This window comes from Erythranthe guttata, chromosome 5 (genome assembly GCF_056151865.1).
Source record: "Erythranthe guttata isolate IM_541 chromosome 5, IM_541, whole genome shotgun sequence".
Lineage (NCBI taxonomy): Eukaryota > Viridiplantae > Streptophyta > Magnoliopsida > Lamiales > Phrymaceae > Erythranthe > Erythranthe guttata.
Window position 1 is genome coordinate 11,576,967 of NC_142537.1, and position 25,371 is coordinate 11,602,337.

The 25,371-nt window shown below is 33.4% G+C and overlaps 2 protein-coding genes across 3 annotated transcripts; one reads left to right on the forward strand and one right to left on the reverse strand.

Moving 5' to 3' along the window:
- Positions 1 to 1,513: 1,513 nt before the first annotated feature.
- Positions 1,514 to 4,842, reverse strand: LOC105963505 (rust resistance kinase Lr10). Its single transcript, XM_088818811.1, has 3 exons — positions 4,118 to 4,842; positions 3,006 to 3,032; positions 1,514 to 2,896 (listed from the first exon to the last, which is right to left on the reverse strand). The coding sequence occupies exons 1-3, from the start codon at positions 4,785 to 4,787 to the stop codon at positions 1,806 to 1,808; spliced, it is 1,788 nt and encodes a 595-aa protein (XP_088674937.1). The 5' UTR covers positions 4,788 to 4,842; the 3' UTR covers positions 1,514 to 1,805.
- Positions 4,843 to 5,100: 258 nt separating this feature from the next.
- LOC105958429 (LEAF RUST 10 DISEASE-RESISTANCE LOCUS RECEPTOR-LIKE PROTEIN KINASE-like 2.4) lies at positions 5,101 to 20,958 on the forward strand. 2 transcript variants are annotated; one of them, XM_088818810.1, is made up of 4 exons: positions 5,101 to 5,168; positions 15,171 to 16,103; positions 16,252 to 16,287; positions 19,712 to 20,958. In XM_088818810.1, exons 2-4 carry the CDS (start codon positions 15,395 to 15,397, stop codon positions 20,887 to 20,889), a joined length of 1,923 nt encoding a protein of 640 aa, XP_088674936.1. In that variant the 5' UTR covers positions 5,101 to 5,168; positions 15,171 to 15,394; the 3' UTR covers positions 20,890 to 20,958. The 2 variants fall into 2 exon arrangements, with proteins under 2 accessions (XP_088674936.1, XP_088674935.1); XM_088818809.1 differs by lacking the exon at positions 5,101 to 5,168 and adding an exon at positions 18,216 to 18,245 and having other exon boundaries at positions 15,126 to 16,103.
- The last annotated feature ends 4,413 nt before the right edge of the window (positions 20,959 to 25,371 follow it).

Below are 25,371 nucleotides of genomic sequence, written 5' to 3' on the forward strand. Positions count from 1 at the left end.
ATGCTCGAAATGGTGGACACTACCAAACCTGTTGCGAGATTCATTCTTCCAATTTGATTTACTTCCTTATTTGCAACTTTTTCCTTTCTTTTTGAGTTTTTTTCCTTGATGAACCCTTAATTCCCGTTTTTCAAAATCAATCAATTAAAGCACAAGTATAATTAAATCTAAACAAAAGATTCACGTAAAGTAAATGTATTGATTGTAAAATCTACACTCAACAACCATCCAATTATATTTCATCCAAAAATCCCGTGGAAACCAAATTAATTGTACCCTTCTTCATGTGGCGAAATTCGCAATATTAGCTATCCTTTCAGGCTCAATACCGATCCAAAACGCTGTGGTTATCCCAAATACGAACTTTCATGCGAAAACAATACAATTTCACTATACCTCAACTCTCAAAAGTACCTGGTACAATCGATCAACTACGCCAACTACACAATTTGCGTTACCGATGCTTCCGTAGTTGAAAACGACACTTGCTCTTTCCCCAACAACTCTCTATCGGGCTACAATTTTAGTGGGGGTGATGCTTACAGCATCAACAGATACCTGGGTTCATGGTATGTCGGAGAAATCCCCGATATAACATCCGCAATTACTTTCATGAGTTGTCCTAACGGCACAGTCAATAACATCAGTAATAATAATTCAGTTGTTCTTTATAAAATTGATGAATATGGTCCTAATTGTGTGGACCGGAGATTTAACGGGCGTACTACGTACACAAAGTTCGGTGCGTTGACGGTTCGTTCTTAATGGATATTCGTGCAGAGTAGATCTAATGGTGAATTGGTGAGGGCTTCGTTGAATATGAAGCGTAGTACGTTGTCTAGTCTCTCGCAAGTCCATAGTTGTTTGACGTACGGGTTCGAACTTGCGTGGTTCAATGTGCTCTGTGGCGACGAATGTCTTAATTGTTGGTTTTATGGCGACAGTGCTACGTGTTTTGAGCAAAATTTTGTTGGTAAGATTATTCGTTAATTTTCTCTCATCAACTACATAATTTTTATAAGTAATATAAATTAATTGTTTCAATTTTAAATTCTTGTTCTTCTTACTGAATTCTTGAAAATGCAAGTCGACTCAGAGTGCCAATTGAGATCTTCAGTATTTTTCTCAGTAAGATTTCTTTAACTCCCCTTATGGTTTTTCCATTTAAGTCTTTATTCATAATTATTGTTGTCCGTACCTCAAATAATAATATAGATTTCAGGGAATAAATCAATATCGCTGAATACCGCGCAAGGCGCGGTGCTAGTGTCCAAGCAAATTTTGTGTGACAGTAAAATGTTGTTTTTGTGGAAGTCGGGAAGCTAAAAATTTTGTGTGACAATAAAATGCCATTCTTGCAAAGAAAATTTCAAATCTAAAAAACAAAATGTCATCACGGCATAGGTTCCCATGACTCTGTCGAAACATGACTTTATCTCCAGTTGGCTCATCTTTTGCCAATCCAAAATCAGAAAGACTTGCACTGTAGTTCCACCAAATTATGAGTTACATATTTAAAAAGTAATTAGCTAAGATTATTATACAAATGTTGACTAGTGAATGTACATGTAATCCATGTGGATCGATTTTGTAAGTAACTATGAGTACACTTTCCTTGTTACGTCAAACAAGGTCTTCAGGAGGTCCTATTTCACACAACAACATTTTTTTTGCCAAAACAAAAAAGGTACATAAAAAAGGATAAAATATCAATAGACCCAAATTATACAATGGAAGATAAAAGAGAAATATATATATATATATATATATATATATATATATATATATATATATATATATAGCCTTTACTCTTCTAATATGATAGCCATCTCAGTTTGATAATGCCCGGCACCAACGGAATTCGTAGTAGCTGGAAATGGATTTGGAGGCATTGTGAGATCGCCATTGTCTCCTTCCAGCATTTGAACCACAACTTTCATTGACGGACGATCTGTCGGACACCACTGTATACACCACAACCCTACTATACTAAGTTTCCTTGCTATACTATTTCCTTCTTCATCAATTTGGGCCCACATTGGATTATCCTCCGCATTAATATGATTGTAAATCCACTGCGGAAAATATACCGGACTAGTATTATTTACATTACGATCCTCGTTTTTCCTCCCTCCCACCATTTCAAGCAACAACATTCCGAAGCTATAAACATCGGACTTATACGAAACCCTCCCGAAAGTCCTGGACAGTACTTCAGGTGCAATATAGCCCATTGTTCCTCTAGCCGCAGTCATTGTCACTGCACTTTGTTCCTTTGAGCACAATTTCGCAAGACCAAAATCGCAGATCTTCGGGTTGAAGTTGTGGTCTAACAATACGTTTTGTGGCTTTATGTCGAAATGGAGTATTTGTTGATCACATCCCTCGTGAAGATATTCTATGCCTCTGGCTATGCCTAGCGCAATATCCTTTAACTTTTTCCAATCAAGAGATATTTTCTTAGAACCCGCTTGAAAAATGATTTTTTCGAGGGAATCATTTGGTAGAAATTCATAAACAAGAGCTCTTCGAAATCCATCAGCACAAAAGCCAACAAGACGGACGATGTTGACGTGGTGTATCCTCCCAATCGTGCTTACTTCATTCACAAACTCCTCTCCGTTTCCTTTGGAATTGTTTAGTACTTTAACTGCAACATCTATTTCATTGTTCAACTTTCCTTTGTAAACAACTCCATAACACCCTTCACCTAATTTATTGCGAAATTGATGAGTAATCCTTGTTATATCAGAATAAGAGAATCTACTCGACTTAAGGGCTCGATAATCTTGCAAAAACTTTTCAATCTTGATTTGATTCTCCCTGCCAGTTCTAAATCTGATGTATTGATGGACGAGAGCGACGAGGATTATCACGGCAAGAAAGCAACCAAAACCTTTGAAACAAAATTCATAAGTTAGATTAGAACCCATCTACTAGAATAATAACAATTTTTTTTTTGAGATGAATAATAATAATATTATTAAAAGCATGAAATTGTTTACCTGCAATCAGTCGCTTCTTCAGTGCTTCTGTAACCAACAAGCAAAATATTTCTTTAGACAAATGATAATCTATACCGAATAAAAAGAGCTTATTGCATTTACTCTTATGAAAATTGCAACTGCGTGTTTTCCGCGTCATTAAAAGAATAGCAAATACTCCGTATTCATTAGTGAAAGATGACAACCCCCCTCATCGCAAATCGTGTGTCACTCGTGGGTTCTGCGACTTTTCTTCATTTTTGTGTGAAATGACGGAATTGCCCCCAACATCTTTTTCTTCTTTTTTTTATTTCAAAATATTTTCATTGCATTTTCTTTGATTTAAATTTATTAAATTATAAATACTTTTAAAGCAATATTTGGTATTTATAAAACTGATATGCTAAATCCCACACCAATTTTACCAAATCATACACACAATTGAAAAAATTTCTCCCTAAAATCTCATCTTCTCCTTCCCCACCCTTCTTCTTTTTCCCTAACTTTTTCACAAAACCACGCACTAAAAACGTCCATATCATTCCAAGTTCGAATTTGAGAAAAATCTTCATGTGTTCAAACTAAAATAAAGTTGGAATTTGAGAAAAAAAATCGAATTAATATGAATTTAAATAATAAAAAAGACATAATGAAATTGAAAAATATTAAATATAATAAACCTAAACTCACTTTTTATGATTATTCACGTGAAAGATTAACGAATTTTGAGTGACATGGAAAAAATCATCATAGAAAAAAGTTAGAGAGAGATTTTTTTTTAATTTATGTGTGGGATTTAGTAAATTTTAGTGTGGGATTTAGCATGCCCCTTTATGAAAATATGACATAAAGAAATACATAATATTTTATAAATATTATGTATTTTCAGAAAATTACAATTCAGTCCCCTGAATTATTTGATTAAATTTTTCAAAACTTTAATTTGGTCCCCAGTGTATTTCGGTCGTTTCACAACCGGTCAATGGAGAAAATATAAATGAGTCTGAGTATGTTGTCTTAAAAATAAATACAGGGAATTTTTGCTAATTATTTTATGACCAGGGGAAACGATTTTCACAGAGGGAGTAAATGCAATAAGCTCCAATTGAAAAATGGGATGAGATAAAACGTACCATGATGAATTATGTCGATACAGTGAATACTATCAAGTCTGGTTGAATTATATAAGCTGCATCGTTTGCCTTGAGCTTCACAGTGGCCACATGTTGGCTCAGACCACCCCAAACGGAAGCCCTTTTTATTGGATATACTCCATGGAATACCAGCTGAAATATCATGAATCTTTGTACAAGAAGCGAATAGATATAAATTTGTGTTAGAAACAAAATAGTATTTGTTGATGGGATCAATAAGGCAAGGAATGAAGCGATACAAAGATTTGTCCGCATCAGAACATTTAAAAATGGCGGAGTCTGATTTGTAGTTGTCAAACTCATCAAGAAGGAAGTGGAAGGATGAGGTAGATAAGTTTAGATGGGGTAGCTTTTGTGGAAGGCATTCTGGGTCATAAACAAGAATTGTTTGAGATGCATAGTTGATTTCCTTCACAACAACATTTACGGAGAACGGAAGCACAAGAACAGTATCTTTTTTGTGGTCGCAGTTTAGATCGAAACCCGGATAGCCACAGTGCTGAGGTTGCTGAGTTTGATGTCTGAAAGGAAACCGAATTATCGGGCTATTTTTACTGCATCTGATTGGCCTACAATCATCACCGTTTCCTTGCACTACTACTACTGCAACAACTGGAAATAACAAAAGCAAGAAAATAAAGGAAGACATTATTAATCTTTATTTATGTGCATGTAATTCAAATTGGCAGACTAGAGTTTTATTTTCTCCATTTAATAACACCAATACCGAACCTTGTATCCCAATTGATAGTGGTGGACCTGATGAGATAGTGATTTATATGTTTTTTCTCCAAAAAAAAAAAATTGATTACAATATAATTTGACGGAAATTACTCGACTATTTCCTTAATCATGACCTGTTATGTGATAGTTGTCCTCGGATGGTGATTGGTGCGGTGTTGCCCTTTTGAAGAAGCAACACCACACACAAGCGTAAATTTCACACACACACACATCAATCTTCAGTCTTCACCCATCAATATTAATTCTTTTACAAAATGTGATATTAATTTTCCTCTGCAACTAGTTGGTGGACTTGAATTTTCTTCCATACAAGTTGAGTTGACTGCATTTCCTAGTTGTGGTGAATTCACTATTTGGTAACGAAAAAACAACTCCCCCATTCACACATTACTGCAGTCTTCTCTCATCTCTTCCATCTAATTAATCATATCCCCAAACTTATAAGCTATCGATAGCTCTTCAAATTGATCACCAAATATTCATACACAAAGATGTATATCCTCAGCCAAAGCCTCCTCCTCAAATTCATTTATTTGTTCATCACAACCCAATTATATTTCATCCAAAAATCCCATGGAAACCAAATCAACTGCACCCCTTCTTCATGTGGCGAAATTCGCAACATTAGCTATCCTTTCAGGCTCAATACGGATCCAAAACGCTGCGGTCATCCCAAATACGTACTTTCATGCGAAAACAATACCACCTCAATATACCTCAACTCTCATAAATACCTCGTCCACGAAATCAACTATACCCAAAACACCATCCGTCTTGCTATTCCCAATGTCACAATAATTGAGAGTTGCTCATTCCCCAAATACCCTTTATTCGATTACAGGTTTTATCCCTATTACTCATATGTCCAAAAAAAACAAAAAATAAAAAATAAAAAATTATATATATATATATATATATATATATATATATATATATATATATATATATATATATATATATATATATATATATATATATATATCAAGGTTCTAAAAGGCGGTTATCGGGTACGTGGCGGTTAGGGACCGCCACACGATAAATCGGCGCGGCGGTGATTTATCGGAGATAAATCGGAAATATATCGGTTTTTAAATTTAGTGTAATATATTTCTAAATATTATTTGTAAATACTCAAAATATATATATAAAAGAATATTTAAACATAATTCTATCCTATCATTCATATGTTATTATATAATTCTAATTACTCAATAAATAACAAAAAATTAAAAATAATAAGACCATAATATAATAAAAGATTCTTACGAAATACAAATACTACGCAAGTCTTTCGCATCAACAATTAATATAAACATAACAAAGCATAAATTGCGAGGTAGTACTTGGTTTGGTTTTGAAAGTTTAAAGAATTGGAGAAAAACAAAAAATCAAAACATATTTTCATTTTAATTTAAATTAAAAAAAAAAAAAAAAAAAAATGATGTGTTGACCGATATATTGGTTTGACCCGCCAAAAAACCGCCACAAACCGCCTCGCCGTAAAAAATCGATATTCCAAATCGCCTCAACAAAATCGTAAAGGTTTATAACCGATACCGATATGGCGGCCGATATATCGACCGCCACGACCGCTATTTAGAACACTGATATATATATATATATATATATATATATATATATATATATATATATATATATATATATATATATATATAATAACTTAGGGTACTATAAATATATCAAGTTAAAAGGGGACTAATCTGAAAATCAGTAAAATATATACACCTTATCCTTTGGGAGGGTGGACTCAAGCCCGCCCTCAATTTACTAATCCCTCCCATATTATACCTATACATCTATTAAACCCACCCAAGTTTTATTAATTAGCTCACTCAAAATCCAAATTAATACAAAAAAAAACCCCAATTATTATTAATTAGTCCACCCAAAATTCAAATTAATGCAAAAAAGCTCATTTTCTTTTTTTGATTTTCTTCTTTTTATTATCATATTTTCTGATTTTGTCACCAAAAAATTCTAAATTTTTTTCGGGAACTCTGCCCCCGAACCTCCGAAAATTTAAGTTCACCCTGTAAAACATTCCTAGACATGCACTGCCTAAAAGTCAACAAACCCCTTTCCACTTTCTTTTCCCAATTTCTCACACAGTCAACATTTTTTTTTGTATGTTTATATATTTTTTTTATTAAATTCCGCACCCCCTTGACTTAAAACTTGGATTCACCTCGAAGCTTTTGGAAATTACTTCTCATTGTGCAGATAGAAAATTATATGGTGTGAATGGAAGTCGCGCATATATAATGTTTTGCACAGATTTACACCAAGTAAAGATATGTGCAAAATAGACCTCATGGTGATGACTTCATTGCCACTTAAAATAGAAGAGAATGTTTCCTTTTCAACTATGCACATAGCTCTGCAATATGGTTCTGAGGTTTTGTGGGCTTTGACTTCGACCGAGAATTGTGTATACAATATAATTCGTGGACACCCTATTTGCGGTAAGATTCAATCAATTATGACGATGCATTTATTGTTCATTATTTTCTCATGCATAGAAAAATATTTGCCTCATCACTTGAACATTTTAACGAAGATGAGCTTCAGCCTTTTAACATTTTACACGATTAAGATTCAATACACTTATGTCATTCTAATGCTCTTATTCGTGCAGGTGACTTCCTAGTTTGGTTGGCTGATACTCTTCAATGTAAGTAACTCTCTTTTGTTGTTCATTCAATTCTTTGTTTATCATCTTATTCAATTCTAAGGTAAACTAACTCTCTAATACATGTGTAAACATCGAAATTTTGAGATAAATGACCAATTAATAATCCAATAAACCGATTATTAAATTGGGTCTCATTCAAAGTCCATAATATATTTGGGCTTTACAAATGACCGGGCCATCCTACAAGTCAAGAAATTCTAGCTCGTGGCTATAAAAAGATGGCTTCGGTTCATGTAAAAAACAGACTCACACAAACACATATCGAGTTTTCAAGCTCACGTCTCTAGCATATGCCTCGAATTCATAACATATTTAAATTCGAGGTGTTCGTGATAGGAAATCATATGTTCGATTCCTCGAATTCATAACATATAACATATTTGAATCCGAGGTGTTCGTGATAGGAAATCATATGTTCGATTCAAGAACAAGCTTTTAAGCCCTTAAATCAAAATTAGAAAAGGAGAGAAGAAAGAATAGGATAGAAGAATCAAGGGAATTATGGAGATTATAATCCACATTGTTTTCATTAATAAATTATTTGTTCCCTATTTTCTTGTCTTGTATTTATGTTTTACAGGTTCAAAAAAATTTTGGTTTACAAATTGGCATGCCTGGTGGGACATCTCTACCACTCATCTCTTCTCTCTCTCGAAGATCCTCGAAGTGTTGCAGTAACTTCTCTACGTTCGCAATGAAGACTGCTACTTCGAATTCATCAAGTGTGGGCTTAGTTACAAGGAGTATGGCTAATAAGCTGCAAGCATCCACCGAGACTAGCTCGACGCCCCAAACCATTCAGAAAGGCTTACCACCCCTTGTCAACACAAGCGGAGATGTGGAAGATTCAAAACGAGAGATTTCACAGCCCACGCCTCGTTCAACAGCAAGCTAGTAAGAGGTGGCATCCGTCATTACAACAAACGCTACAACCATGGAAGAGACAATTGCAAGTTTAACAAAGGCCATTACAGCAAAGCATGTTCAACAACGAGATTTTCAAATTGCCAAGTTGATCAACAAGATGGACAAAGCTGATGCTAGTCAAGCTGTGGAGAATCAGATGGAGGCTCAAGACGAAGTCGAGACATCCACAAAGCAACAACCTATTGAAAACGAGAAGGCTCTAGCTCAAGAACTTCAAGTTTCTCCCGAAGGGCTGATTCATATTGTAGATCAAGTGATGACGCTGATCAGTGGAGCTATCAAAGACAAGTTGGAAGGAAGCTTGAACTCCCCATCAACCTATGTCAAGCCATACACGCAAAGGAAGCTTGAACTCGCCATCAACCTATGTCAAGCCATGCACACAAAGTATTGATGATCTAAAGATGCCAATGGGCTATATACCTCCAAAGTTTAAAAAATTTGACGGTAAAGGCAACCCCAAGCAACATGTGGCACACTAATAATAATTTTTTGAGAACCATAAATAATATAGTTTAGTTTTGGAGATGTCGATTTCCAACAATAACTAACTTCCGACAAATAAATATTGCAACTGCACATATATCGGGAATTTGTTAACTCTTCGATCGGGAATTTGTTAACTCTTCCAAAATATCACTAATTAGATCATCAAAAGATAATATACTACTGAATGAACCCTAAATATGTAGTTATTAATGTTGGAAATAGCTACTACAACTGAATGTTTGCCGCGGCGAGTTGACTCTGTCCTTAAGGCGAAATTTCCTTGCAACGGTGCTAACGGTTTGAACGGAAATCGTCTCCCAAGATACAACGGCAAAGACTTTTGCAATAAGAGCACTCCAAATCCCAAGTACGACGAACTGTACTTTGTGTAGAACTTTTCGAGAGAATCTGTAAAGGGTAGGCTAAATATGCAGTAGGCTGTTTTGGATTGAAGTGAGGAATTATGGGAAAAACGGGATCTATTTATAAGGTTTGAAAAGTAGTGTCCTTTGGAGCAAAAGGTACATAAACATACTGGTTGGGCCCAAGATGAACATGAAAAACTGCATTAAATCTCCTGTGGTTTTTTTTTTTTTTTTTTTTTTTTTTTTTTTTTTTTTTTGCGTAAAATCCACTTGTGTTTCATTTTACTTTGCACGAAATCCTTTATCCGTTAAAAGTTAACGCCGTTAACTATAGAGGAGAATTTATGCTTTTTTTTAATAGAAAGGGATTTAGTGCATATTTTCTACAATACACGGGCTTTGTATGCATAATTAATTTATTCGTTTAAATTTCATATTATTTTCTTAAATTAATTCGAGCACATTTATTCAGTTACAATATGAAAAATAGAAATTTAATAGGTGTACATGGTGAATGTTTCAAAAAAAAAATCAATTTTTATATGATATAATTTATTAACTTTTTTGATTTTTCATAATATACTATTTTATTAGAATTATTATATTTTTTTTATAATTTATTGTGGATTAATTATTGTGAAAAGAACATAAATAATTTGAGAAAATAATTGAATTTTAAATCAATAAATTAATTATCCATAGATCCCCTTGTGTTGCAAAATCATGCTCCAAACCCCCCTTATGTTACATTAAACCTGCAGAAATCCTCTTTTTAGTTAACGGTGTTAACAATTAACAGATATGAGGTTTTCATGCAAGAAAAAATGAAATACAGGGAGGTTTTACGCAATAAAAAGAACACAAGGGGATTTGGTGCAGGTTTGTCATAACACAAGGGGGTCCTAGCAGATCGTGGGTCTCGCTCGTGGGTTCTGCGAATTTTCTTCATTTTTTGTGTGAAATGATAGAATTGCCCCTAACATCTTTTTTTTTTCGTTGTTTTTTTAATACGTTTTTTCTATTTTAATATATTTTGTTTGCATTTTATTTGATTTCAATATATTAAATTATAAATTATAAAGCAATATTTGCCATTTGGTACTTAAAAAAATTATGAAATAATGAAATACATAATATTTTACAGGGAAAATGAGGGATAACCCGCTTAAAACACAAAATAACAGAGCCAGATCAATTTTATAATTGCACATTTGTCAGGAAATCCAAAACGGGTATTATGAATTGTTGGACCCCTAGCCTTATTGGTATTAGGCTACTGCCTTTTCTTTCTACATCTTCTTCTTTATCCATATGTTTTTCTTCATTTACCTTATTTCTCTTATTTTTTTCTGATTATCTCTCCATTTTCTATTCCGCTCTTTCTCCTTTCCCAACAAACATCACGGTTATGTATTACTCTTTCCTCTCTCTCTCTCTCTTTCCTCACGTTTCTTCCTCTTTCTCTGTTTCTTCTTTCTCCCACTTTCTCCCCCTTCTTTCTGTCATTCCTCTCCACCTCATTTTCTACTTTATGAATCATATATTTATGATTTTTATCGCTGGAGATAAAATTTTGTCATCGGAATTCCATTTCGAATACCGGAATCTCGACCTTAAATTGAATATTAATATAAAGGCTAAATACACTTTTCACCCTTAAAGTATGACCCTCGTAACACTTACCTCCCTGGAGCATATAATGTAACACTTACGCCCTTGCCTGTTATAGAAAGTGCACATTAAATTTGAAATGACACTCATACCCTTTAAATTATTATTTATTATTGGCTGACATATTTTATTTTTATTTTAACTATCTAATTAAAAATAATAACTGAAAATTCCAATACATTAATTTTTATTTTAAAATCATCCTAACTTATTGAATGAAATAATTTAAAGAAAAAAAAGATTGATTCACGTTTTTTACAAGAATATTCAACTAATTAAAAATTCAAATTTACAGTTTGAGTATTGTTCAAAAAACAAATTAATATATCATGCACCCACAATAAACAAACCTCGAAATCAAAAAAAAAATATTCGATTCTAGCCTTTTCCAATTGTAAAAATTTGGATGTATGTAATAATTTTTGTTCTCAACTTATTTAATAAATTAATTCAATCATGTTTATTTTTTTCCTTTAAGCATTTATTCGAGTGCCACCTAGCTAGATAAACATTTTATATTTGTATAGTATTCATTGCATTGTTCAGTTAGTTGAGATAGTTTTTTTCCAATTAAATTCTTCAGTAAATAATGTGTAAGTATAAGGGTATTTGCGTCTTTTTAATTTTAATATACTAAGGGCTCCTTCGGTTACCTATATTGGATTAGATTGGATTACATGAGATTGGATTAACTCCCTATTGACTAATTAATTTTTTAGTTAGTAGCATGTTCAGTTTCTTAGATTAGATCTTCTATTAAATTTGTTAAAATCAGTTATTATTTATGAATTGTCTATAAAACCACTTAATTTACAATAATAAAATATAATTTTAAGGATAAAATTGTATTTTTCTTTTTTCGTCACCCCCTATTAAATAAATCTCAGGGGAGGGGTGCTACTAATTTAATGAAATAGTAGCATTTAATAGAGAGCTTTGAATTTAGTAGCGGGTTTGAAAAAATGTGAATCTTACCAACCGAACATGTTATTAGCCCTACTATTTAGTCAGTAGAACCTTATAGCGGTAACCAAACGAGCCCTAATTAAATAATAGTTGGGGGGGTAACTGTTACAAGTGATTTTTCAGGGAGGTAAGTGTTACAATAGTCATACTTTAAGAGTGTAAAGTGTATTTAATCCTTAATATAACTAACTGATGAGTGAGTTATAGTTGACTTCGGCTAAATTATAGTTGACTTCCTTCACAACAACATTTACAGAGGAGGGAAGCACAAGAACAGTATCATTTTTGTTGTTGCAGTTTAATGTTAATATAACTAACTGATCGAAACCCGGATAGCCACAAGGACCTTGTAAGCCAATTGATAGTGGTGGAACTCATGAGAATTGAGATGGTGATTTATTTGTTTTTTCTCCAACAAATTCAGTACAATATAATTGAGCAAATTGTAAATACCTCCCCTTTGTAATTACTAATTGGCAAATACTCCCTTAAAAAAAACTCACCAATGCCCCCTGTGTAACCAAAGTTAATGCATCGAGATCCCTTAAGGCAAATCGTGTCTCTCACTCGCGGGCTCTGCGAATTTTTATGTTATTTCTAGGGTGAAATGTCATAGATACCCCTGTATAAATAAAAAAAAATCCGAGTTGTCAAATTATAAATAACTATAATTTATAGGACCAAATTGTAGATTTTAAAATTTCCAAAATTGCAATAAGGAACAAAAATTGAATTTTTTTTCAAATCTTCTTCCTCGTTCCATTCCGCCGCCCACCTCCCAACCTAGAAAAAGTTCGGCATCGCCGCCGTCTTCTGGCCCGTCTAGCACCACCGCCGCTCTTTGGCCTGTCTCGCACCACCGCCATCCACCTACTCCTTCAAATTTCTCTCCCTTGTCACCGCCGCCTTCTGGCCCGTCTCGCACCACCGCTACCCACCTACTCCTTCAAATTTCTCTCCCTAGTCACCGCCGCCGTTTGGCACCACCAATTTCTTAGCGAGAGAGAGTTGTGTATAGGTAAGATTTTTCTTCTCCAGCACATAATCGCCGTCGTCGCCGCCTTTGTTCAAATTGCAGATATGGGCTGCCATAGGAAGAGTGGAATTGGAGGAGAAATTGTACTACGCGAAGATGGGGGTGCAAGAAAGGTGAGCCGATGGTGGGAAAGGTGCGTGGGGGAGAAGAAGTGTTGATTTGGGTGGTTGGTGGGGTGGGAGGGAAATTCTATGCTACACCTGGTGAATATAACCAGGCACCATAATTAATAAGATTCCCACTACGGGTTCAGTTATGGCCCAATGGGTTTTAGAATTATAATTATAAAATAAATAAAAAAGAACACATGTCAAGAAAAGAGTCACCCGGTGAAAATCACCGGGTGTAGCATCGTATTCCCCGGGGTGGGGTGGGGTGGAGCGGGGAAGAAGAAGACTTATTTTTGTTTTTTTTTCTTCTTCTTTTTTTCAGGGTTAAATACAAAAACACCCCTGTACTATGAATTTTGTATCGCATACCCCATGTACTACACATAAATACAAACATCCCCCTTACACTATATTTTTTTCAAAATATGGCGAAAATACCCATACTTAAGTACATATATGTATATAAGGGTTTGTTTGAGCCATTTTCAGTCAATTTTACGTGGGGAATTTTGGTATTTATATTTTTTTCTCAAAAACATCTAATTGCTTCGATTTTTTTTAATTTTCTGATAAAAATCTTTATTTTTGACATTTTGAGTTTCTTCATTTTCTTTTCTTAAATTTCTTCCGGTAGTTCAAACATCATAAGATTACAAACATCTTTACAATCCTATGATTGTTGAGAATTTGAACTACCGGAAGACGGTTAAGAAATAAATGAAGAAATTCAAAATGACAAAAATAAAAGGTTTTATTGAGAAAAAAAAACTAAGTAATTTAATGTTTTGGAGAAAAAAATATAAATATCAAAATTTGCCAAGTAAAATTGACCGAAAATGTAAAAAATATAGTGGAAAATGGCTCAAACAAACCCTTATGTTTATAGGCTAAGTAGGGGTATTTTCATCATATTTTGAAAAAAATGTAATGTGAAGGAGGTTTTTGTATTTATGTGTAGTAGTATTTGATACAAAGTTCATAGTACATGGGTGTTTTTGTATTTAACCCTTTTTTAATGTAAATTAAAATGTAATATAAAAAAAATATAAAACATATAAAATCTTTTAATACAACAATAAATGTTTAATTTATGTTTATATTTTATAATTACAAAATTATTAATAAATAATATTTATAAAATTAAAAATAACTACACAAAAAAAAAATTAAAAAAAATTGTGTAATAAAATTTGGTTTAATTAAATTAATTATAGAGTTGAGAAGTTTTAAAAAATAAATCTGTACAATATATATTTTTCTAATTGCTGAAAAATCCATAGGGCATTTTTGTCATTTAACTTTTAGTCAATGCCTAAAAAGACAATTTTGATTTGGTGAGTTTTTTTTGAGAGAGAGTATTTGTCAATTAGAGACTATTTCCTTAATCATGACCTGTTATGTGAGAGTTGTCCTCGGATGGTGATTGGTGCGGTGTTGCCCTTTTGAAGAAGCAACACCGCACCAACACAAGCGTAAATTTCAGGGTAGACTACTTGTTTAATTTTTGTGAAGAAGACTCAGTCCTTCCACACACACACACAATATATATTTTACTAATTGCTGAAAAATCCATAGGGCATTTTTGTCATTTCACTTTTAGTCAATGCCTAAAAAGACAGATATGATTACACGAGGGGGCGTTGGTGAGTTTTTTTTTGACAGGGAGTATTTGCCAATTATAGATTACATAGGAAAGGTGTTGGCAATTAGCTCCAATATAATTTGACGGAAATTACTCATGACCTGTTATGTGATAGTTGTCCTAGCTCGGATGGTGATTGGTGCGGTGTTGCCCTTTTGAAGAAGCAACACCACACACAAGCGTAAATTTCACGGTAGACTACTTGTTTAATTATTGTGAACAAGACTCAGTCCTTCCACACACACATATATCAATCTTCACCCATCAATATATCCTCCAAAAATCTTTTTATTGCTCCAATAGTTTCTTCACCCATCAATATTAATTCTTTTAGAAAATGTGACATCAATCATTTTCTTCTGCAAGTAGTTGGTGGACTTGAATTTTCCTCCATACAAGTTGAGTTGACTGCATTTCCTAGTTGTGTTGAATTCACTATTTGCTCAATTATTCTTAACGAAAAAACAAACTCCTCCATTCACACATTACTATAGTCTTCTATCTCTCATCTCTTTCATCTAATTAATCATATCCCCAAACTTATAAGCTATAGACAGCTCTTCAAATTAATCACCAAATATTCATACACATAGATGTATATCCTCAGCCAAAGCCTCCTCCTCAAATTCATTTATTTGTTCATTACAACCCAATTATATTTCATCCAAAAATCCCATGGAAACCAAATCAACTGCACCCCTTCTTCATGTGGCGAAATTCACAATATTAGCTATCCTTTCAGGCTCATGACTCATCCAAAACGCTGCGGTCATCCCAAATCCGTACTTTCATGCGAAAACAATACCACCTCAATATACCTCAACTCTCATAAATACCTCGTCCACGAAATCAACTATACCCAAAACACCATCCGTCTTGCTATTCCCAATGTCACAATAATTGAGAGTTGCTCATTCCCCAAATACCCTTTATTGGATTACATGTTTTATCCCTACCATGTGCAAAAAAGTGTACCAATTATTTTTATGAGCTGCCCATATTCAGTCAATGGTTCGAAGCTTTTGGAAATTACTTCTCATTGTGCAGACAAAAAATTATATGGCGTGAATGGAAGTCGCGCATATATAATGTTTGGCACAGATTTAAACCAAGTAAAGGATATGTGCAAAATAGACCTCGTGGTGATGACTTCACTGCCACTTAAAATAGAAGAGAATGTTTCCTTTTCAACTATGCACAAAGCTCTGCTATATGGTTTTGACGTTTCGTGGTTTTTGCCTTTGAACTATATATGTGTATACAGTCCATGGCCAATTGGTGGACGATACCATAGTTTTTGCGGTAAGACTCAATCAATTATGTTTATGTAATATTGTTCATTTTTTCATGCATAGAAGAACATTTTCTCATCACTTGAACATTTTAAAATTTTACACTATTAAGATTCAATCAATACATTTATGTCATTCTAATGCTCTTATTCATGCAGGTGACTTCCCAGCTTGGTTGGCCGATGCTTTTCAATGTTAGTAATTCTTTAACTCTCTTTTGTTGTTCAAATAATTCTTCATTTATCATCTAATTATTCAATTCTAAGCTAAACTAACTCCCTAATATATGCCTAAATTTAAAAAAAAAATTCTCTTCAATTTACAAAATTTTACTCACAATTATAAATCCCAACGGAAAAAAAACATAAATAGGATAAAATACTGTTTACACCCCTATACTATGAAAAATGTCGCATTCACCCTTGTAGTATTAAAAACTACAAAAAAAAAACATGTCGTTAGTTATTCTGCCAGTCAAAGCTGATGTGGCACGTTGACCACATATATTTCAATATTCTGGACATTTGTATCCCTTGACTACAATGCGTGTGTGTATATATATATATATATATATATATATATATATATATATATATATATATATATATATATATATATATATATATATATATATATATACTATTTTATACTATTAACAAAAAAATTATAAAATTATATAAGCAATTATAAAATGTAAAACTTCAAGTTTCAATTATTGATTCATAAATAATTATAATTTTAAATTGCAAATTATAAATTTATTACAAAAAATAATAGGAATTACTAAATAATGAAATATGCTCTAATAATTTATAAAATGACAAAAAATATATAAAAAAAATACTTTATTACAGAAATTCAATAAATATTATAAAATAAAATAAAAATATGTACAAGAATCCTCCAAGCCCCATCCCACCATCGAAATTTAGAAAACAATTCTCTTCCCACCGTTCTTCAAACTGTACGAAAATTCAGCAACATTTATCTTTATCATCTTCTAAAAATCATCCAAATCCCATCCCACCATCAACATCTGTCCAAATCCCGTCACACCACCAAATGACAACAACTCATTCTAACCTAAACCGCAATGGGGGTGGTGGTGGTGGCGGCGATGGTGTATCCTTTCGACGGGAGGGGATCGATGGTGGTGGGGAAATCATCATCTCCACTTTTTGATTTTGGTGGTGGGTGGCAGAGAATTTTCGAGAAAGTAAAAGAAACAAAGAGAGGAAATAAGAGTAGTTGCACTAACCGTTAAATTTATGTTGACTGGCTGTCAAAAATAGAGGAGTCTTTGTAGTTTTTAATACTAAGGGGGTGAATGCGACCTTTTTCACAGTACAGGGTGGAAACTGTATTATACCCTAAAAAATCTATTGCAATTTCAAGATTCTTCTTATCAATAGAAGGGAATAATGCTCTTGAATGATTTGCTTGTCACTATAAGAGAATATTACACTTGATGCTTTTGTGTCTATTATTGAAAAGTACTAGGCATATTATAGGGCAAACAGAAGTTCTTCAAAAGTTAATGCCAAACTTGGTTGACCATCTTGATTTTTGGGCTTATTTGGATTCAGTCATTTGGTAATGAACTTTAAATTCGTATCTCTCATTTTTCAATTGTTTTAACAATTAAGGTGGATTTTGAAAACCCTTCTCATTTACAGTCACTTCTAATCCTCCCCACTTGAACCCATTTACAATCCATTCCTTTCAAATAACACCAGCCCAAAGGTTACCGCACGTTTCAATTGGTCATCGTATAATTGGTGTTGAAATAGTGAACTCAATTTTTTTAAACATGCGTTAGTTTATCCTAATAAAAGGTAAAAAATAACGTAATCATTTTATCAGTGACCAAAATGGACTTTCGATATCATTTTTACGATTTTAACAATATTTGAAGGATTTTTTCTTTAATATTTAATTTATTTATTAGTTCTTTTAATAAGAAAATTAGTCAAATAGCGGTGAAAGAAAACAAAGAAGTGTAATATGAATATGAATATGATATATAAACCATTTCCTTAGATCGGTTACACCCCTTATCAAACTATTATAATACTCGTACCGTATCTGCTACTTTCCTAATCATATACATGTGTACGTGCAGGGATCGTGGACAATCTTTGGCGTATCATAGGTGAGTATCAAATTGTTGAATATCTTTTCAAAAAAAAATTGTTCTTATCCATTAACATATCTTTACCTGTAGATAGCACTTTACCGCCTGAATTTTAGCTTGTTTTGCGTTTAGCCACTTTTATAAATATGGATTTTTTGATGTAGACCCCTCATAAATTGTTTTAATATAAAGAGGTCTATTTATATTTTTTCCATTTAAACTCACGATATTTTTTAATCTCAAAATTACCGTTCAACTATCTTCTTTCCACTACACATCATCTTCATTTTTTTTTTCTCTTAAATTGATTTTCATTTTTCTTGTTTGTTTAAACTTTTTTTTCCTGTCAGGTTTATATAATAGAAATCGACTACTAAGATCGTAGTTGATTAATAAAATTGACTGCTAAAATAGTGATCGATTATGCAATCAACTTTAATAGTAACAAAAACAACTGTAATGTCGTCACTGGCACTCAACACAATTCAACATAACTAAACAATAACAAACCGCAAAAACCACAAAAAAAAATCAATTAATGGCCATAAGTCCACCACCAACAACCGCAAATGCAATAATAACAACAATTATTGGCAAAAGTCCACCACCTACAATTCAAAAATATATTATTTAACTACGAAAAATATATTAATTAACTAATACCTTAGAGTAATCAACTACTAAATTAAGTCGAAACAAAAATTATAGAAACATCAAAATCAAATATCGAAACATTATACATCTCTAATAGATTAGGTAATAGAAAAATAAACGAAAAATCTCCAGGTTAGAGAATAGATTGATAGTGGCCGAACAAAGAAGCACCACCGCAATACTCCCAAGCCCAATTATATGTGGCAAAACAAAGAACCAATAAACGTATTAAAAAATAAATTTAAAATTGTAGTCGATTACCGTAATCAAATAATAAAATATTTTTATGGATCCAACCAAGTTCCAATAAAATGTACGACGCACCAAACATCGTCCGTGCTTTCCTCCTCAAAACCAGCAAATCACTCCTCCCCGTCGCTCCGTTCCCGCTTCCGTTCGGAGCCCCGTCGCCAACCTTCGCCGGCTTTCTCTTAAAATGGAGATTAAAAATGACAAAGTACTATTTTGAATCATATTATAATAAAAGACTGTCCAAATGGAGATTCTCTTAAAATGACAAAGTACTATTTTATTAAATTAATGATCAAAATTATATTACGTAAATAAAAATATTTGGAGTCATATAGAATATAAAACTATACCCAAATAAAGATTCTTATAAACTGACAAAATATTATTTTGTTAAATAAATTTTAAATCATGTAACTAAAAGCAAGCTTTTAATTTACTGCCCCAACTAGTATTATGAAAATTTTGTTGTGAGGAGGCCATTATGAACTTATTTCACAATATTTTTTTTTTCAATGCTTGCAAGGATTCTCTAATTTGAAGTGAGTGACCCTAATAACTTCAAGGTTTTCGTTTTCCAGCTTTGATACTTATGTCCAGCCTAGCACTGAGGATCGTAATTGGAATGCCTTGCATGCTTGGTCTTTTGATCTATAAATTTCGAAGAAGGCATTTGTCAATGTTCGACGTAATTGAAGGCTTCCTGCAAAGTAACACAGATTTCAAAACAATCCGCTATACATACTCAGATATGAAGAAAATCACAAAAGGCTTTCGAGAAAAACTAGGCCAAGGAGGCTACGGTTCTGTTTACAAAGGAAAACTTCGAAGCGGCCCTGATGTAGCGGTCAAAGTACTTGCCAAGCCTAGCTCAAATGGGCAAGATTTCATCAATGAAGTAGCCACAATTGGAAGGATCCATCATGTTAAGGTGGTTAAACTTGTCGGGTATTGTGCAGAAAGATCCAAACGCGCCCTTGTCTACGACTTCATGCCTAATGGTTCGCTCGAGAAATACATATTTAATAAGGAAAAAGGTAATTCACTTACTCTGAAGAGGAAGAACGAGATTGCAATTGGAGTGGCTCGTGGAATTGAGTATTTGCATAGAGGATGCGACATACAAATCCTGCATTTCGACATAAAGCCTCACAACATACTTCTTGACGAAAATTTCACACCTAAAATATCCGATTTTGGTCTGGCAAAGTTTTATTCAACAAATAATACTACAGTGACTCTCACTGCAGTTAGGGGAACAATAGGCTATGTGGCTCCTGAGCTAATGAATAGAAGCATCGGGGGAGTGTCTTACAAGGCCGATGTTTATAGCTTTGGGATGTTGTTGATGGAAATGTTGGGGCTTAACAAAGGGACGGGGCCTAATATTGAAAACAAATCGAGCCAATATTTTCCGTGTTGGATTTACGATCACTTGAATAAAGGCGAAGACATTGAAATTGGAAATGTGTACGAAAATGATGATGATGAGGAAAAGGATGACGATGATGATGCGCGAAAAATGAGGAGAAAGATGACAATAGTTGGATTGTGGTGCATACAGATGAGTCCAACCGATCGCCCGTCAATGAGTGAAGTTTTGAAAATGTTAGAAGGTGAGGATGAAAATATGATGATTCCTCCTCAACCTTCACAATCATCTGAGATTCCAAGCTATGAAGATCAGACTTGGGGAACTCAATCCGAATCAACCGGTTCTGTAGCCTTGCTGCGTAATGATTCTTTAAGTTTTCAATAAGAATTATAAATAAAGATATGACATTAGTATGATTGTGGTATTTGCTAATATATTATCTTTGTTATAATCCTTTATTTTCGTACAGCAGAGAATTATATTTATTTCCCTGTTCTTTTTCCTTTAATTTGATTCTATTATATATATATAGGGCAAATGGCAAAAAGGCCCATCACATGGGACTTAAATGCATTTTGGTCCACCAAAAAAACAGTCTCTCAATTAAGCCCATCCCCATGTCTTTAGTCAAAAATACCCTCAATAATATAATTCTTATCAATTTCACCTTCTATGCTCTAACTTCCTTAATATTACACATTGACCCCGAATTTAAACAAATATATCACATTAACCCCCAAACTTTTTTTTTTCCGAAAATAATTTTTTTTCTGAAATATTTTTTTTTTCCGGCCAGATTTCGGCATTGACCACCGGTCTCCGGCGTTGACTTTTTTTTTTTTTTTTTTTAACTTTTTTTTTCCTGAAATTTTTTTCCGGCCGGTCAACCACCGTTGACCGCCGGTCTCCGGCGTTGACTTTTTTTTTTTTTTTTTTGAATTGTTTTTCTTCGAAAAAAAATATTTTACTGTCTTGGCTACTAAATTACTGTTTGGGACAGTAATATTATGAATATTATTTTTCCGAACAATAATATTATTAATATTTTTGTCTAAGACAGTTAAATTACTGTTGGAGACAGTAATTTAACATCCAAGGCAGTAATATTAATTAAAATAATTTTTTTAAGGAAAAAATTAAAAAAAAAAAAAGTCAATTAATAGTTAAATAACTGCCGGAGACAGTATTTTAGCAACGAATACAGTAATATTAATTAAAAATATTTTTTTTCAGAATAAAAAGTCAATAGTTAAATTATTGTCCCCGACAGTTAAATAACTGCTGGAGACAGTAATTTAGCAACGAATATAGTAATATTAATTAAAATATTTTTGAAGAAAAAAAAAAAAAAAAAGAGTCAATTAACAGTTAAATTACTGTCTCCGACAGTTAAATAACTGCCGGAGACAGTAATTTAGCAGCCAAAACGGTAATATTAATTAAAATATTTTTTTTAAGAAAAAACAAAATTATATAAAAAAAAAAAAAAGTCAACGCGGGAGACCCGGCGGTCAACGGCGGTTGCCCGGCCGGAAAAAAATTTCAAAAAAAAAAAAAAAAAAAAAGGTCAACGTCGGTCAACGGCGGCGACCGGCGGTCTCCAGTGGTGGCGGGTCAAAATTGGGGTCAAAATTGAAATTAGGGTTAAAATTGGTTAATTAATGAAATTGGGCTAAATTGGGTGTAAATCATGAAATTGGGTTTCAAATGAATTGGGGGTAATTTTAGTATATATAAAGAGATTTTCCTTATTTGCAAATAAGTTTGAATGAGTTGGATTTATTTGAAAGACAAAAAACTTGGAAGTCCCTCTTTTAATTAAGTGCCCTTGTCATTGGCCTATTTACCATTACCCCATATATATATATATATATATATATATATATATATATATATATATATATATATATATATATATATATATATAAGGTTAAGTGGTTAACTGTAAAAATTCCCTAAACTATGGACGTTTTTGCACTTTACCCCCTGAACGAAAAAAAGTTGCACGGGCAACCGAAACTCTATTAGTTGTAGCACCGGCACCGAAATTGTCTATTTTTAGCCAAATTATTCTCTGAATTGCACACGTGCAACTCGGGTAAAATTCATTTTTAGTCCCTGAGCTTTGCAATCAAAATCAAATTCATCCTTGTGGTTTTAATTGGGTTCAATGTGGAAAACAATTTCACAGCCAAAATTCATTCCCCCCCAATTTATGTAATAATTTTCAGTGTCGGCAAAAACAAAATCAATTAAAAGGGTAATGTAGATATTTGGGGGGAATTTCGGATGTGAAATTATTTTCCACATTGAACCCAATTGAAACCACAGGGATTAATTTGATTTTTACTTCGAAGCTCAGGGACTAAAATGAGTTTTATCGCCTGCAACTCACACGTGAAAATAGAGGGGTAGTTTTTCCATCTCACCAGCATGGTTATTAAAACCGGACCGGACCGGCCGGTTCGACCGGTTCGACCGGGACCCGGCACTTGACCGGTCCGGTTGATGCTCCAAACCCGGGAAAATCAAGACCCGGGGTTAATTGCTCAAAACCCGGTTCAACCGCCCAAAACCGGAAAACCGGAAACCGGTCAAAGAACCCGGTTTTTCTGTGAATATAGCTAAATAGGTTGGGCGGCGGAGGACGGAGGTCGCCGTCAGTGACTAGATCTGGGTAAAAAATAGATGCATCGTAGGTGAACGGATCTTGCCGTCGGTAGCCGGATCTGTTGGCCCAAGATAGATGCAAGATGGGATGGGTAATATATGAAGGGTTAAGGAAGATAGGTGCTGTTTGAAGATGGAGATTAAAAAAAAAATTGAAGAGAATTGTGACCGGTGTTGACTGGTGCAACATATGGGAAGAAGGAGAAGGAAAATGGAGGCTTCGGGAGAGAGAATAGTGGAGAGGGAAAAAGTAGGTGGCAATAAAAAAAACATGTAAAAAGAAATATATGGAGTGAGGTGAATACTTGGATGAAAAAAGTGAAGAGAGTGTAAGAAAATAAAAATATATATAATAAATAGTAGTTTTAAAGTATTTAAAATTAATAAAATAATTGAAAATGTAAGAAAATAAAAAACCCGGGTCGAACCCGGTTGAACCGGTCCAACCGTGACCCGAATACCTATCCGGTTTTGTGTCCGGTCCGGTTATGATAACATTGCTCACCAGGCTTTTAGAAAAATAAAACAACAAAAAAGAAAAATAGAAAAACAGAAAGAAGAAAAAAAGAAAAGAAGAATTGGTCAATCTTCTTCCTCTTCCCTCATGGCAGCTGAACGTGAATTTCACCTCGCACAATTCAAACACCAACACCACCTCTGCTCCGTCGCTGCACCACCACCATCACCACCATTCCAAAACCTGAAATTAAGAATTAATTTCTGCATCTTCAACCCAAAATCTTGATAGTAAATAAAGATGATAATAATAATGAAAACAAAGAGATGAAGGGAACTACTGCAATATTCTATTAAAACTTCAATGGAAACAGCTTTTATATAAGCATACACGAACATAAAATGAGGACCCACTAATCCACTTAATAATCCACTAAAACACTAACACCCTCTATATGTTTGTGTGAGTTATAGAGGTTTTCAAAAACTTTTTTCTTCATCATTTTTTCTCTAAATTTCTTCATTTTCTATTTTTTCCCTTCTTTTTTCCTTCTTATAAAGCACGTTAATATCCCTGTTTTTTTTGTTAAATATTGAAAAATGTCGAGTAATAGCTCAAATTCACAAGATTATTGTCATTCATGTACAAATCACGACACTATTTGTCTAATTTTTTAGGCACAACATGCAAGTGCCATAAAAATGTTGTAACTCGAACAACTTGAACTCCTCTCAATCCAGGAAGAAGATTTGCAGGCTGTTAAAATTGGGATGTAAGAAAATATTTCATATTCATTGCAATCATCATTTACAAATAGTATTTGTAACTGTATAAATATACTTATTAATTTCTTAACATAAATCAAGTGGTTGCAAGTACTTTCAGTGGTTGGAGCCCGAAATTTGTCCAAAGGGGCTGGAGATTGGGCAAGGCTTGTTGAATTTTTTGGATGAGAAGAATGAAAACATAAAGTCAATGGAGGCTGCTAATGAAAAGCTGCAACTGTACAATGAGGAACTTCATGAAATTATTCTAAACATGACAAGAGCAAACAAGCACTTGGAAGAAAAAGTCCAAACACTAGAATGTGCAGATAGGGAGATATGTGAAGATATTCTCAATGTTTAGCATCTTCATATTCCTATGCAAATTGATTGCAAAGAACTCAGAATATCACAAGGGAAACACATTGTATCTACAATAAGACTATTTCCAATGAAATTATCAAGATAATAAATGTCATTTCATATTTGAATAGAAAGGCTAAACAGCCATACCAAAATACCATGTCTGTTCTAAATAGCAAACCCCAAAATATAAAGGCTTCACTGCCACCAAAATGTAAATGCTAATACACAGCCATGCCAAAATATTAAAATACTAGTTTGCAGGCTTCCAAATATCAAAATAACAATCTAACATAAGAAGCAACTTGTTCAATTAACACAATATCTTAAGAAACATCAGAAAATACCACTTAATTTCATGTTTCTCCATTATCAGAAGTGGCAGCAAATCTGTTTGATCTTGGCTGGCTGGAGAAGAACACATTGCCAAATCTAGTATTGTGCACTTGCATCTACATTTATTGAGAACAAAATGAACCATTAATTCACTGTATAATAAAAGATCAGTTACATTTTAATAAATTAGTTACCTGTATATTTCCCCCATCTGAAAAATTGTTTACTTGAACTTGAGACCCATTATTTGCACCACTTTGGCTTGCACCACTCTGC